The following is a 14,634-nucleotide window of genomic DNA, read 5'->3' as shown; positions in this document are numbered from 1 at the left end:
GAAGTTATGCCAGAACTTTTTGAGTAATTCTTTTAAAAATGTGTGGGTACCTGTAGTCTGGGATGAGCATAGAACTCATTGAGAAAGTCCATCAGCAGGTCTATTTTGAGTGAGCTGACACACAACACGACGTGTTTTTCTGTTTGAGCTCTGTGGCGACTATAGTTCCCTCCAGACTTCTGCCTCTCCATCCACAAGTAAATCAACTCCTCAAACTGACACAGACATAAGCTGAAATAAACTATGAGCCACAAGTGAGAAATGGTAATGTTGGAGGCAAAAAACATCATCTTACCTGCAGTGGTAGAACCACCAGAGCCACACAGATCATTATGACCACCAGCAGCTGAGACGGCCAAATGCGTGGAGTGACGTCTCCAAACCCCACAGTGGAGAAGGTGACGATGCAGAAGTAGAAGGAGTTGAAGAGGGAGAGGTTTTTGCCTGCCCTCTCCAGGTGCTGAATCCCACATGTGCTGCATGAAATGAGATTAAAGGAGACCTGTCAGGATTTTTTAAGAAGACGCAGCGGATTTCATGACGTCAACCAAAAGTCGGCCTCGGCAGCGAGTCTCCTTTTCGCCCACGAAAACAAAAACAACATCCGAACTTTTGCAAAAGGAATGGGGATATTGTTCATATAAAAGGAAAGCATTTTTGCCAATCATCACTAGCTCCACAGAGAAAGTGGGTGTTTGTGTTAGGCTGGGGGCAGTGGTGCCAGCGCAAATTCTTCCTAGAAGGGGCTGTTCTTACTTATGGACATCACAATGTGAGAATCCAGTCGTTTCTGTGGGTTGGGAGGGGCTGGTGCTCAGAGAGCAGGGTTTTAGAGGAATACTTAGAAATGCGTGAACGGAGCATAATACCGCTTTGGGGTTGTATTTTGTGAGGAATGAACATTATAATACACTTAAAAGCTGAAAAAGTTGACTTTGCATGATAGAGACCCTTTAAACAGTTATTGACAAGTAATTTAGATCCAGTACATTAAGTTTAGTAAGTCGCTTTGCACATTTACAGTAACCTATTAGGTTAGGTTTGGACACTTTCAGACAAAAAGCTATTCCTTCAAACCATGTTAACTTTCCTCTGTGTTGTTCTGTGAAGCTTTAGCTGTGTCTTGGTAATATTTTGCCATTATATTTACTTTTTGCTTCTTCAATTTGTTTTTAATTTCTTATTTTGTTTTTCTTCTGCAGAGTCATATTCTACTTTTAATTCAAAAGTACTACTTTTAAACATTAAGTGTGGTTAAATTTAGAGTAAAAGTTTTGAAAAAGTAATAATTTTATAGCAATTTATGGATAGCTACTAGGATTTGATACATTTTCTTTTTCATTAATCAAAGGTAACTTTTTTTTCCCTAAACTCAATAGTTTTAGGTCCTAAAAAAGGTAAAAAAAATATTTTCTAATAACTTCTTTATTGCTCATAAAGCATCTAGGATATTTATGATTATGAGTAAACCAACTATTAAAGGGCAAAAGCTCATTTCAAGCCTCCTAATGACTAATCTGTTTGCCCAAGAGATCTCCATACACAAATACGCTATACTTATTTAAATCCATTATACTACATAATACATGTATTAGTATTAACAGATATATTAGGAAATTTCTGGTTTAAATGCAGACAAATACCATGTTATTACTGACTAAATCAAATATTGTCTCTGTAATTATTTCTACTCTATAGTGTTGCTTTAAAATCCATGTAGCGTCTGTCTCACCCGGTGAAGACGAGGCAGAGCAGGGTGCAGATGAGGATCAGGACCTGGTTGAACATGGCGGAGTTGGTTCTCTGGATTGCTCTGTGGACATCATTCTGCACAACAATAAAAAACTCACTTCATCGAGAAAGTAACCAAAAGCTGTGGCCTTTCAAATATTAAACCTGCATCTGAGACTAATAAAACATGAACTCTGCAACTTTACAGCCTGAAACACTAAAACTCTGCATCATTTGTAAGTGTGCAATTAGGATGGAAAAGCTTCAGATGAATGAAGCACTCAGGTTTTTATAAACCCTGCAGAGTGAAACACAGCAATAAAAATCTCGCCTACACACAGTTAATAAAAAGTATGATTAAAAACAGGGCATTAACAAGTCCAATAATAAGGTTTGCACTCACAATCATGTTTTCCAAAGCACATTTAGCGAGCCAGCAGTTGAGAAACACGGGAATGAAGATGTTTCTAATTGAAGGCCAGAAGATCTAGAGACAGATGAATCATTTTTATTAGTTTGTACGGCGGAAAAAAAGACTCATTAGAAGGAAGTGTACATTGTTGTTCTAATTATTTATTAATAATTGTCCATTTTAATGCTTCCAGCACTTCCACTCTAAGTACTAACTGTTCCTATGCTGGCTAATACACTGCAAGCTTTTAGAAACCAATCTGTCAATAAAATAAATCAACAATTAAAAAAAAACATAAAAAATAACAAAATAAAATTCCCATCAATCCAAGAGATGCTCTCAAACCTCTTAAAGTGAATCATCATTTTTTTACTACAATTATTAGAAACGCTTCCATTCATCTATTCAACCATCCATTCATCCAACATTATTTGTCCAAACCTCCTCAGCTGGTTTGTATCAATGAGAAGATGTACTCCCAGCACCTCCACAATTATGAGTTTTTACTGAGCCACCCTTTAAAAGACAGGTTTTTTTTTTTTTTGCTTTTCTATCAGTGATTTTAAATGTGTCGGACACAACCGTCCAAAGTTGGATTTAGTTTTGTATGAAATTCAAGAAATGCTTTTTTTCTTCATGAAATCTTCCTAAAATGTTGACTCAATCTGAGTGGAGAATTCAGTTGAACTGCAAACATTTCAATTTAATCATTGACTTGAATATTTGCTTATTTTTTTAACGTGTGATTTCTTAATTACAAAACACATAAAGGGCGAGTAATTTCTTAGATTTCAAACATACAGTGTACAGTGAACTACTTACTATATACAAGACATGCATCTGGTATTAAGGTTTACTAGATAAAACAACATTTAAATTTATAGTGTGCTGACTTTGTTAATAGCCCACCAGAAGTGTAATTCTATGATGTCGTTTTATGATATCTTCATTAAATGTATAATTTTATCATGGGTATAAACTGCATTTTTTTCCGCCTCTGTGCCTGCAGGCATCACACTTGTCAGGATGAATCATTTGAAAATGATCAAGATGTGCAGGAAATTTCACATAACACCTTAAAGAACAGCAGTGCAGATTATCCTTTTTTTTAAATGTCAATCACTCACTTTGCTCTTCTGAGTCTGACTCACCACTTTTATTTAACACAGAATTTTTGAAATAAAACACTTAACCAAAAGAACTTCCAGGTAAAAAGTAGAGCTATCAGCCAAAGACAAAAAACAATAAGCATTAATAGTTGTTGTTTTTTTTTTGCTTTTTTAATTTTTCTAATTAAAGATGTGGAAATGTGAGTCAAAACTATCATAAAATATTTGCTTTTATATCAACAGCCTGCAAAAAATGCAGCAAACAGCCACTTTAGCCACTTTGCTGACAGCATTTTCACATTTTGACAAATTTGTTTGTCAAAATGCAATTACAAGTTTACCCCATAATTTATCAATTACCCAAAAATGCTGGAGTTTATGGAAATATGGGAGGCTTTTAAGGTCCTTCAAGGGTCAGTCAGATGCCTCTGTTATTGGGTTTAATAAAAATGACCATTGAAATGATCATTCTGTCTTTATTGTCCTTTCCTCACCTTCTACTAGCAATCTTTTTTTCTTCATAGCAACAGGCTGAAAAACGTTCATTAGTTTTGGACTGTACTCAACAAGAACTTTTTGGTGTTTACCCTCCAAAAATAATTGACAAGTCTGTTTGCTTATAGAATATGCCCACATTTATAAAGCACTAAGTCAACCTTCCATGTTTTCTGGCCGAGAAATTAAACTTGTTTAAGCTAAAAATGCTGGTTTCTGCACTATTGAAGTGATACTATGCCTAAGCAGATTCAAAAAGTGTTGTTTTTTTTGTCTATAGCATTTTGTCTTTGTTGATATATTATCAAATTTTTCTTCTCTTTTATTGGTCAAAACTTAAATGCCAAACAAGCTGCCAAACATTAGCTTTTATATAATTTTACCAAGTAATGATGACATCAAGAAGCAGCCCCTTTTGAACCATCAACTCTTCTTATCTCAGATATTTCCTCATTTTTGACAATTCTGGAGCTTGGTGACATCAAACTAGGCCAAAATGGGCCATATAACTCCTTGTTTTGTTGATGGGCAGGGAAAAAAATTTTTTTAAGCAGTTCTTACCGTGATGATGAAGGGAACGGTGTTGATCATCTCAAGAAGAAAAGACACCTGAAAAATCTGCTCCCAAATGTTCCCCTGAAAGTGCACAAGTTTTCCACTTTAGTTTCACAGGTTTGCCTTTAAGAGCACAATAAACAGTGAGTCACTGCATGTTCATTCTTTCTATTTTTTTCTACACCCCCTTCATCCAACCCAACCACTTACTCCTTCACCTCAACTAGATCCTGTAATTACCATCATCTTTAATGTAGCTGCGACAAATGACTGGGCCTAATTACACCATTTATGGCCCGTCAGTCTCATATACTGTTAGTGGATGAAGCGCATTAATCACGCTGAAATCAGAAGTGTTTTTGTTCCCTTTCTTTCTTTTGTGTTTCACCTCACCTTGTAGCTCAGATACATTAGTAACATAGTCTCCAGGAAGCTAATGATGGCCACAATTACCTGCAAAAACAGGAAATACATGTCACCAATTACCTCCAACAGATGCAGTATGTTAAAAATAATCCTCAGAGAATTAAACCCAATGGTGTTTAGTCTCCTATAGAATCAAGCATCCATTGTTTACATTCTCCAACTGATAAATTATTACTAGTTTTGGCATTTTCTTCCATTGACTCACTTGAATGGCCCAAACAGGAAGCTTCCTGTCCACCCAGAAGATCAACTCCCTGACAAGGCGAGAGCACAAAAACAACAGCCCTGGTGTGTTTGACAATTAATAACCGACACATGCAACGAGTGATGGGTCGAGAAAGACGTGCATTCAAGCTGTTGGACACATCTTGAACAGGTGCTGACAACTGGCAGCATCTGATAACAAAAACACTCGTGCCAGAAAAAAAAAAAGTAATAAGACGAGCTGGGAACAGATCAGAGCGGCGTTCAGCTCACACCTGCTGCTGCTCACCAGTTAATTTCTCTGTCCTGCACCGATCCGTTCCACTGGCAGTCGACGCTGTGGATCATGGAAAAGAAATGACAGGTTTGTGCGGATTTGAGCATTTGAGCTGAGTTCACCCCACATCCATCCAGCCATTAAATAACAAAACATTCTGCTATGACTAAATCTAAAAAAAAAAAAAAACTCTGATCATCATTTGATCTATTTAAAAGTGTTCCTAGTGGTCTTTTAATGATGATTAGGACACAGTTTCTGCAGAGCAGCAAGGGTTTGCCTCAGAGTTGTGACTGGGACTATTGGTGCAGAGTAAGCCTCCCCTGATTTCCCATCATCCCTTTGTTTAGACTCTCTCTCACTGGCCTACAGCCGCTCACAACCCAAACCTAAGATTACTGGTGCAACCAAAATGTTGTTGTTTACCTTTAGGTTCATCCCTTCAGAGGTCGCCTCAGTGAATCAGCTGATTAATTGAGTTATCCAGCTGCAGAGTTTAGAGCCAGATGCCCACTCAGATGAGGAAAACAAAGATGTGTGTGGATCTATTTGTCTGCAAGTTTATGCAGGGACGGAGTGGAGCAGGGAGCTTGTGTCCTGCCGACTGAAGCACCTACTGTACGTCTCTGCTACAATCTTTTTCCAACTGCATCATTTCATAAATCATTTTCTCGATTCACAGCGATTCGAATTTAAAAAAATACTTTAAAAAATGCTGGTTTATTCTTAATTTTCTTCATATATGTCATCCATCCTGCTACAAGATGACAAAATGCTACAAGAACATGTTAAAAACACCAAAAACATGATTTTCATTGGAGTGGGTCTTTTAAAATGTATTCATTATTTTTTCCTTTACATTCTTATGTTTATTCTATTTTTTGTGTATTTGCTGGCTGAGACGCGTTTGTGTGCCCATGCAGATTATGAGGTGGTTTTGCTGGTTCGGAGAAACAACACAAACCATTTATTGTTGCCATTTGCTGAGTTTTGTTGCACTGCGATGTGGCTGCTGCTGGTCCCCTGACCGGGGTTGTCTGTCATCACTCGGATGATATACAGCAGGCAGGTGAGCAGCTTCAAGCAAAAGTTGAACACGCGAATCCTAAGGCCTGAAGAACCAAAGAAATGGATCAGAACCACTCTGCGAAACACTTAAATCAATGTTTGTAAACTAGTCGTCACTTCATTGTTTTCCACAAATACTTCATTTAGAGCAACATTTATATTTAGCTCGTGTTTTTCTTTAATGGACTCTTTAAGGACTCACTAAGACGGCCCCCGTCCACTCACTTGATCTTTGGTTTTTGATGAAGAAAAGCTTCAGACGCTCTTTGAAGGTGTTTTCGTTCACATAAAACTCCACCTGCACTCTGTACATTGGAGAAAAGGAGAGGAAAAATCAAAGCCATGCAGATGCTTCTCTAAACTCAAATGTTACAGCAGTCATGAATATTCATGCTGCTCTTTTTCTAATTATCTGCCTGATGAGAGTTAGTCATTATCTACATCTTCCTTTGCTCTCAAAGAAGGGATTACAACAAAGCAGACTGTCTGAACCGAACACACCAAAGAGAAGTTTTTTTTTTATCACAGAGCAACACTTTAAGCTGAAAATTTATGTCCTTCAAGACTCTAAAAAAAACGTTTTTCCCTACATCTACTTTGCATATATATTTTAGTCTTTTCCTTTTTTTTCCTTTTTGTTATTCTACTCCAAAAGTTTAAATCCACAACTTTTTAGGTTTTGCAAAATTCTCTTTAAGAAACATTATCACTTTAATAGAAGTACTTTTATATGTAATAAAGGTGTGAAATAGGACTATATTAAATTGATGACTTTGTTTCAAGTAATGCGTTGGTCTTTTATTTTGTAACGTCTTTTATGTTTACTGGACGTCTTTCAGCCCAACAATCAATTTCTCATTAAAAAAGTGAAGAAAATACATTGAAAAATATCAGATTTTTTGAGTCAACTGTGAGATATGAAAGATTTCCTCTATTTAAAGTTTTTGCTCATCTACAAGAATTTCCACAGTTTCTTTAAATTTGAACAGAGAGAAAAAATACAGATGTTTTTGTCAGCATTTAATCTAAGGAAATGATATTGTAGCTACTTTGAAATGTATTAAAATAATCTTTAATTCTTTAATGTTGAAAGGAATAACTGTGTTTTTTTTACATAAATAGCTGTATAATTTCTGTCGCTATGATGAACTGCAGCAGCCTTTAAAGTACACCTCACAGCCTTAAATCAGATCAATTCTTTACAACACTTTCCTGATTCTTGATGAGAAGGAATGAGGAGATTTTTAAAAAAAGTTTTTACTTAAGCAGCTTTTGATCAAAAGGTTAACGTTGTCAGACAAAGACTTTAAAGGCAAAAAGAGGAAAGCCGCAGATTTAAAGCACAGTGTGTTGCTTGACTCTCATGATATCATAATCCTGAAAGTTTCTCAGCTCTCAGAAGAGGGTGCAGATAAGAAGAAAAAAGAAACCAAAAATTAAAGTAATATTAGAGAGGTTGAGAGGCTATACAGGAATTCTTTAAACTGTGAAGAAGCCCATGTTTTAACGGGAGGCTAAACTGTCATGGTTGGACATTAGCTGTACATTCTAATTTCTTTCATCCATCCACCCTCTTTCAGTGTCATGGGGTTGCTGGAGCCTATCCCAGCTACTGTTGGGAAAAGGTGGGATACATCCGAGTCAGGTCGCCAGTCCGTCGCAGCGCCTCACCCACTCTCACATTCACACCTAGGGGCAATTAAGAATCATCAATTAACCTAGGAGGCATATTTTTGGAATAGAACATGCTACCTATAAACAGAAAAGTCTCGCTGATAGGCAAGAGTGTTAACCACTACACCACAGTGCAGCCCTTCCAACCACTTTTCAGATCCATGTGATGTTTAAGCTCCAGTCAAGAGGTAAAAATGTCTCACAGGGAACTCAAAGAGGACACTTGAATTGCTGCCATAAAACAAACCAACACCTCCACCCACTCATGTATGTCTGCACATAATGATCGCTGTAGTAGTGCTTAATCAGTTACTGCTTAGCAGACAATTACAAGACAAACCGGTCTACTTATATTTATGCTGCAGAGCCACCTATGCGTTCCAGCTAATGATGATTGTCTTAAGCAACTAATTGCAGCGGGGAAAAAAAGTTGCAATCAAGTTGCAGCTCTGAATGTGATTCCCCACCCCCTCCACCCCTCAGGGGTCTTCATTAACAACATGAGAGGGATGGTGTTCTGAGAGCAAACATTTTCAAACCAGAGTTTGTCTGAAAGCAAAGGTTTGAACACTAATTTCTTGATTTCTTCATGATACACATAAATCACACCACACTCAAGAATCAACAAGTGCTGCATCAGAAATATTTTGTAGCTTCATTAAGGAGATTATCCTGTTAAATTTTGAATAAATGAAGGAAACGGGGAGATCTGTTTTAGCTTAAACTGCACAGAGCACATTGTTCCCTCTTCCTCTGAAAAGCAGCAGCTGAAAATTTTCTCGCTGAGACATGACAATTACCAATCCCAACACCTTAGGACGTTGTCACCTTCTCCTGATCGGTGCACTACAGAGCCCTACCTCTGCCCGGCGTCACTACCAAACGGCTCTGACCTCCATGTCCCCACAGACGGACTGATCCAGGTGTGAATGATGATCTCGGGATCCATCCTGCAGGGCAAACGCAGCTGCGTTGTGCAGCAAACCCTAAATCCTACAGCGGAGCTTGCAGGAAAAACACGCCTCCATGCAGCTCTAAAATGTCACTACTATTAGAAGATCAGTTTTGAACTTTTGTGGATAGATGAGAAACACGCAGACAGGCGACGATTAAACCAAGCAGTAAAATGAGACACTTCAATGCAACAATTGTTCATTGAGGGGAATTTTAATATTTTTAGAAATATGAGCAATTCATTTTTTCCCTCTCCCTCTCTTTCATGCGAGGGCCTGTTGCCACAGCAACAATACCATGACAGGAATAACCCTAACTGATCCTGTTGCAGCGTGGTTCCTCTTCAACAGCACCTGACAACGCTGTAAACATCTCCAGTAACATGCTGGTAGATTAAGAGAAAGGACGCAGAGTATTGGTTTAGCCGAGGTGAAAGTTTTCACCTCTAAATAGATGCTTGACAGCAAAGAAAATGGGAAAGAAACAAACCTTTCCCCCTGAGCCCTTGCACCTTTTTGTCAGCTCCAAGTGTGAAAAGTCTGGCCCACTAATTTATAGATGGCCTCTTCCATGAGTCAGTGTTTTTGAAATTGCCGGAAGAGGCCACTCCACTTGAACCCCTCTCGCCCACACAGGTACAGCCACTTAAGGCAGCTTTCCAAGATACCTTGCGAGTTCTTTGCAGCATGCTGCGACCTCTGCCTGAAAATATGCAATATTTCCCTCCTCAGTATTCTGCTATAACAGAATCCCACGTTTACCTCATAAATGCCTCACTTAGAAACAAGAAAATGATGGCATTTAGTGTAGAAAAAAAATGTAAAGGCTGCAAATTGCAGGGTGAAAAGAGAAAATCACAAGCACTCAAACTAGACCTTTTTATTTATTTATTTTTGCCTCTACATTTGCTTTTGATGAAGGAAAACTTGAGCAATCTTCTGTTTAGATCTGACCAATTACATTTGCAAGTTCAGTGGCAACAGGGGAATGTCCGCTGTAAATATAACACCAGGCACCGGTTCGCCTCCATCAATACTCAGTCAGCGGGAAAGAGGAGGTAGATTCAACAGCAACAGCAGGACAGAAAAAAGGGATAATCACCACCTCAACAGAAGCTGCAAACGTAGGCAGGCTCATAGAGGAATAGAAAAATAGTGATTGTTGCAAGGACAACTGAGGGAAAGGTCAATTCTGACTAAAAGCTTTGCCTGAGCTTGTTTTTATTCGTTTAATAAAGAGGGAAATGACAAACATTATAAATGGCTAACTCTTTAAAAAAAAAGTTTTCTACTGCAGCAAGCACCTCAGAAAGTATGTTTGATTATCCAAATCGCCACAAAAAGAAAGTATGTTGAGCTATTTGTCAAAAGCCTGTTAACTGTGACTGCTCAAAGTCTTCAGAAAAAACAGTTTCTCAAAAAACATTTGATCTTTGAAGAAAATCGGACTGTGGAACAATTCAGCAACAAACTTTGAATGAAGAAAAAGAGCAGATTACTAAATATATTTGGAAATTAGATGACAATGTTGCTTTCCCTGTTTTCAGCACCACGGACAGCACCAAACCCAAAGCGCAAACATTGTAGAAAGAGTTATAAGCTAACTTTCTTTGATTAGGGGCCAAAACTCAACTTTGCCACAATAAAAATATTAAACGTACAGAATCTCTATATTTATAGATATAAAAACATTTACTGAATTCCTAAAAAAAAGACAGAAGTATTAGATCAACAATAGAAGAAAAGATAAAAATGGTGTTAATTTGACTAACACCAAAAGTTCCTAGAAATACTCAATATAAAGGCTGTTTGTGATGTAAATAAATGAAAATTTATTAATTTGGTATCGCAATATGAAATTTCTGATAGGTAGGTGACATCCACGCAAAGATTTATGATCTATATTTACAATGTAGGCCAATGTGCCATTTATAAATAACATTATTTTGAATTTATTTATTGGACTGCTCAATGGCATCTATTTTATTTTTGTAACTTTATAAAGGAAGTGGATAAAATAAGGACGTAATGAGTACCGGTACTTTTTTCGTGTATTAGTTCCGAAATCTTAATGTGTTTAGATTAGCTTCTGTTTTCTGATCTTTTTGGGTAATTAATCGAATCTACAAGTCTTGCCAGATTAAACGGTCAACAGAGAAGTAAATTTTAAGATTCCAACAGTCCAGAATGGCTTAAAGTCCTTAAATCTTGTCTAAGAGCACGTTTCTTCTCCTCTGCCTACCGGTCGTCGTTTGGGAAGTTCTGGTCCCCGAGCAGCAGGTCTCTGAAGCGGAGGTGGAGTGGCAGCGGAGGCACCTCACTCTCCAGCTGCTCCATCTTCAGAGCAGAAATGTCCAAGATGACTCCACTGCTGCTGCTGGTGGTGGTGGTGGTGGTCTGGAGTGGAGCTGGGAGAGAGCTGGGGGGAGGAATGGAGAGCAGAAAAGTAAAAGGGGCAGAAACCAAAAAAAGGAGGAAAAACTGTTGGGTTAAAGTGAGGGAAAAATAGAAGAAGAGAAGGTAGTGAAGGAACACGGGGAAGCAGAAGGGAAACATGGGATGAAACATGTTAAGACATAAACTTTTGTTTAAGAAAGCACGTGTTTGGATTAAAAGAAAGTATTACTACCAACAGAGAAAAGGCAACAAGTGAAAATCTTTTAGAATATTTCTGTTATGTTGCCCAACTCATTTAAACCTCCACTCCGATCACTTGATTTATTGTAAAAGTGTTCCCAGTGGTCCCAAAATCAAAAAACTTGTGTTTTTAACCAGAGCATCGTTTCTGGAGAGCAGCAGTAGTTCATTAGAAATTTGCCTCCGAGTTGTGGGCAGCCCCAAGTAAGCCAGCACTCATTTCCCATCATCCCTTTGTTTATTGAGTCGCCCACTAGCTTACAGCTCCTCACAACCCCAAATAATCATTAAGCGGTGTGACAAAAATGGTGAGTAATGTTTGAGCTATCCAGCTGTACAGTTTTGAGCCAGATGTCAGCTCAGACAAGGGAAGCAAAGATGGGTCTATGGATCTATTTTGTCTGAAAGCAGATGCATCGGAATGGAGCAGACTGTACCATCTACGTCACATTTACAAGTGTCATTCTTTTCATTTACTCCTGATTAACAACGATTGGAATAAAGAAATTCTCAAAAATGCAATTTTAATCTTGATTTTTTTATATATATGTTGTCCTATACATGTTCATGAGAAAAAAACAACAAAAACATTTGTTTTTAATTGTGGGTCTTTAAAAATCCCCAAATATAACCTTCAGAAATCAGAAGAATTGGAGACCACTATTTTTATCTCCTTTCTTGCATCGGTAAATGTTTGATTCCACCTTCATTACATCTTAAATCAGCGAAAAACAAATTTCTGCAAATGCAGAAATTCCCATCCTCTCATTATTTACCATCATGACTCAAGTGTTCGTGGCTTTGTGTGAGGATGGATGCTGCTCTCAGTCTCCTAGAAACACATCATCATCACCACTGACACTGAAGAAGGAAAAAAAACTCGAGACATGTCTCACGTACTTTCCCTGTCACTCTCTGTCCTGAATTAAAGTAGTCAAGAGATATTTCATAATTGATGATGGACATATCTCCATAGTGCTTTTCTGAAATCCATCTGTCTTTTAAAAGCAAACTCAGCAGCAGAGAGCAACTCTCATCTTTCCACGACAGAGAAATTGATTTGAAGTGTTTTATAAAGTTTAAACCTTTGGAAGCTGTTTTTAAAAAGTGGAATATTTGTAGATTTTTCAGCTATTTTAATAGATTTCTGCTTTTGTTTACTAGTAAACAGCTGAGCACATACACAGTGATGACAGGTGGCTGCATGAAGCAAACTGATACGCATCAGTAATTTTAATAAACAAAATATTATTTTGTTAAATAAAGTTTTGACTGTTTTCACTTATCAACCCAAAGCAGCTTCACCTGGAGGTCAGGTGGGGTGGAAAGTTTGCCGTTGGTGCGCCTTACCGGGGCTTGTGCTCGCTCACGGTGCCATCATCGTTCACGAATGTCTGATTGACGTAGCATTCGCTGCACATTTTGGCCGGAGATCCGGCGCCTCCGTCGGGCTGCGGAGCGGAGCTGGTCGGCGTTTTGTCCCCTTTAGCGAAGTCGACTTCTTGGGTTAATTGCATCGGAGGGCTAACTAACTGTCAGGCAGATGTGGACTCTCGGAGGGAAAGACGGCCTCTCAGACAGATGATTAACAAAAAAAAAAAAATAATTTAAAAAAGTGTACTTTGCACTCCGGTTGAGTGATCTCACCTATACAGGTGCATTTTGGAGAGAAGTTTGGGCCAACCCACGCGGATGCAGACAGGGAATGAGCATAGTGATGCGGTCTAAGGAGCCTTCAGAGGGAGGCGGATGGAGATGTTTGACTGTTGAAGACGCAGAGCACAGGTCTGCGGCGGAAAACATGACAGCTTCCCTGTCGGAGCGGCCACATTACTGTGGAAATGCCGCTCAGGTTTTTCATGATCAATGCAGACCAGCGCCCTCTGTCGGCGAGAAAGCTCTTCCAAGGTTTTGGCTCCAGAACTTTGACTTGAATGTACAGAATAAAACTTATCATTAAAAGATAACTAAGAAAAAAAAATTTGTGAACACAGAATGTGCCACTCTATTAACCTTTTAAATTAATTATTTGCATTTTTTCCACTATTTTTAGGGCAAAGTAAATTTCAAGTTTTGTTTGTTTTTTATCTCCCTTTTCAAATAAAATGTTTTTCAATCTAAGAACTACCAGTTTTATAAATAGAATTTTCACCCTTAGTTTAAAACCGTCATCTTTATTTCTTACTTGATTTCTGAAATGTATTAATTCTTTATTTCTATTGAAACAAAGCCAATGAATGAATTAATATATAAAAACACCCAATGACCAGTCACAGCTGTTTTGGGTACCAAAATTATTTAAAAAGCACTCCCTACTTAATTGTTAAAAAAATGTTTTTGTGTGAATTTATGTTTATTTAAAGGCTTTTAAATTTTAAGTTTAACCTTTTTATTCTTTCTCTGTTTTTGTATGAATTTTAGGTTAATTTTCGTTTTTTTAACCGCTCTTTCATGATAAATTGACAAACTGCACTTTGTGTTTCAACCACAGATAATTCACTTTTTTCTAAAACGAGGATGGAGCTTCATTCCCTTAGCAGACAAAAAGAGAAAAGAATAATACATTTCCAGGAATGACACATAACATTACAAATATTACATAACACAAAAGTATATTTAAAGGCCATAGAAACAATAAATTCACCTTTTTTAATTTATTTTTAAAGATACACATGGTATTCTATTATCAGTGATACTTGGCTACAATGCTTTGCTGCATGAAACACCTCAAGGACAAGTGACAAAAAGAAATAAAATAAAGAAAAATACTTATTTAAACCACCTAGCTCTTATTTTGAAAAGATAACTGCAGAAGTATAAAAGAGATGTGGGTGAGGCAATGAGTCACAGGGAAGACGGTGACACAAGGCTGAGAGTTTCAGGGTCATGATGGATGTTTGAGATCGACTCAGCGTGAGCTAGAAAGCAAGATCCCGCCTGGAGACACATGCAGACGTTCTTCATTCCTGCTATGAATAACACAAATTCAAACAAATCTTTGAAATGCTGAAAGGCAAAAAGACAACCATTGTCTTGTAATTTTCAGGGTTTTTCTCTGGACTTCAGTTGAGTTTAAGCAATAGTGTGACTCGA

General features: G+C 37.8%; 1 protein-coding gene across 8 annotated transcripts in view; it reads right to left on the bottom strand.

The window, feature by feature from the left end:
• Positions 1–13,426, bottom strand: part of kcnt1a (potassium sodium-activated channel subfamily T member 1a) — a 32,019-nt gene extending 18,593 nt beyond the window's left edge. For 2 of the 8 annotated variants that reach the window (XM_011481583.3, XM_078955495.1), the window contains exons 1-12: positions 12,892–13,383; positions 11,147–11,385; positions 6,503–6,582; positions 6,174–6,321; positions 5,222–5,269; positions 4,934–4,982; positions 4,696–4,755; positions 4,309–4,383; positions 2,135–2,218; positions 1,733–1,827; positions 296–476; positions 51–215 (exon numbers count right to left, since the gene is read on the bottom strand). In XM_011481583.3, coding sequence (XP_011479885.1) covers positions 51–215; positions 296–476; positions 1,733–1,827; positions 2,135–2,218; positions 4,309–4,383; positions 4,696–4,755; positions 4,934–4,982; positions 5,222–5,269; positions 6,174–6,321; positions 6,503–6,582; positions 11,147–11,241 — 1,080 coding nt within the window. In that variant the 5' untranslated portion in view covers positions 11,242–11,385; positions 12,892–13,383. Of the gene's footprint in view, positions 1–50; positions 216–295; positions 477–1,732; positions 1,828–2,134; positions 2,219–4,308; positions 4,384–4,695; positions 4,756–4,933; positions 4,983–5,221; positions 5,270–6,173; positions 6,322–6,502; positions 6,583–8,811; positions 9,027–11,146; positions 11,386–12,891 lie in introns of those variants that run through there. The other 6 variants (XM_078955494.1, XM_078955493.1, XM_011481581.3 and 3 more) reach the window with 6 other exon arrangements.
• Between the last annotated feature and the right edge of the window lie 1,208 nt (positions 13,427–14,634).

This window comes from Oryzias latipes, chromosome 12, assembly GCF_053564925.1.
Source record: "Oryzias latipes strain Hd-rR chromosome 12, Olatipes_Hd-rR_3.1".
Lineage (NCBI taxonomy): Eukaryota > Metazoa > Chordata > Actinopteri > Beloniformes > Adrianichthyidae > Oryzias > Oryzias latipes.
The sequence above is the reverse complement of the archived record's forward strand: the minus strand, read 5'-3'. Positions and strand labels throughout refer to the sequence as shown.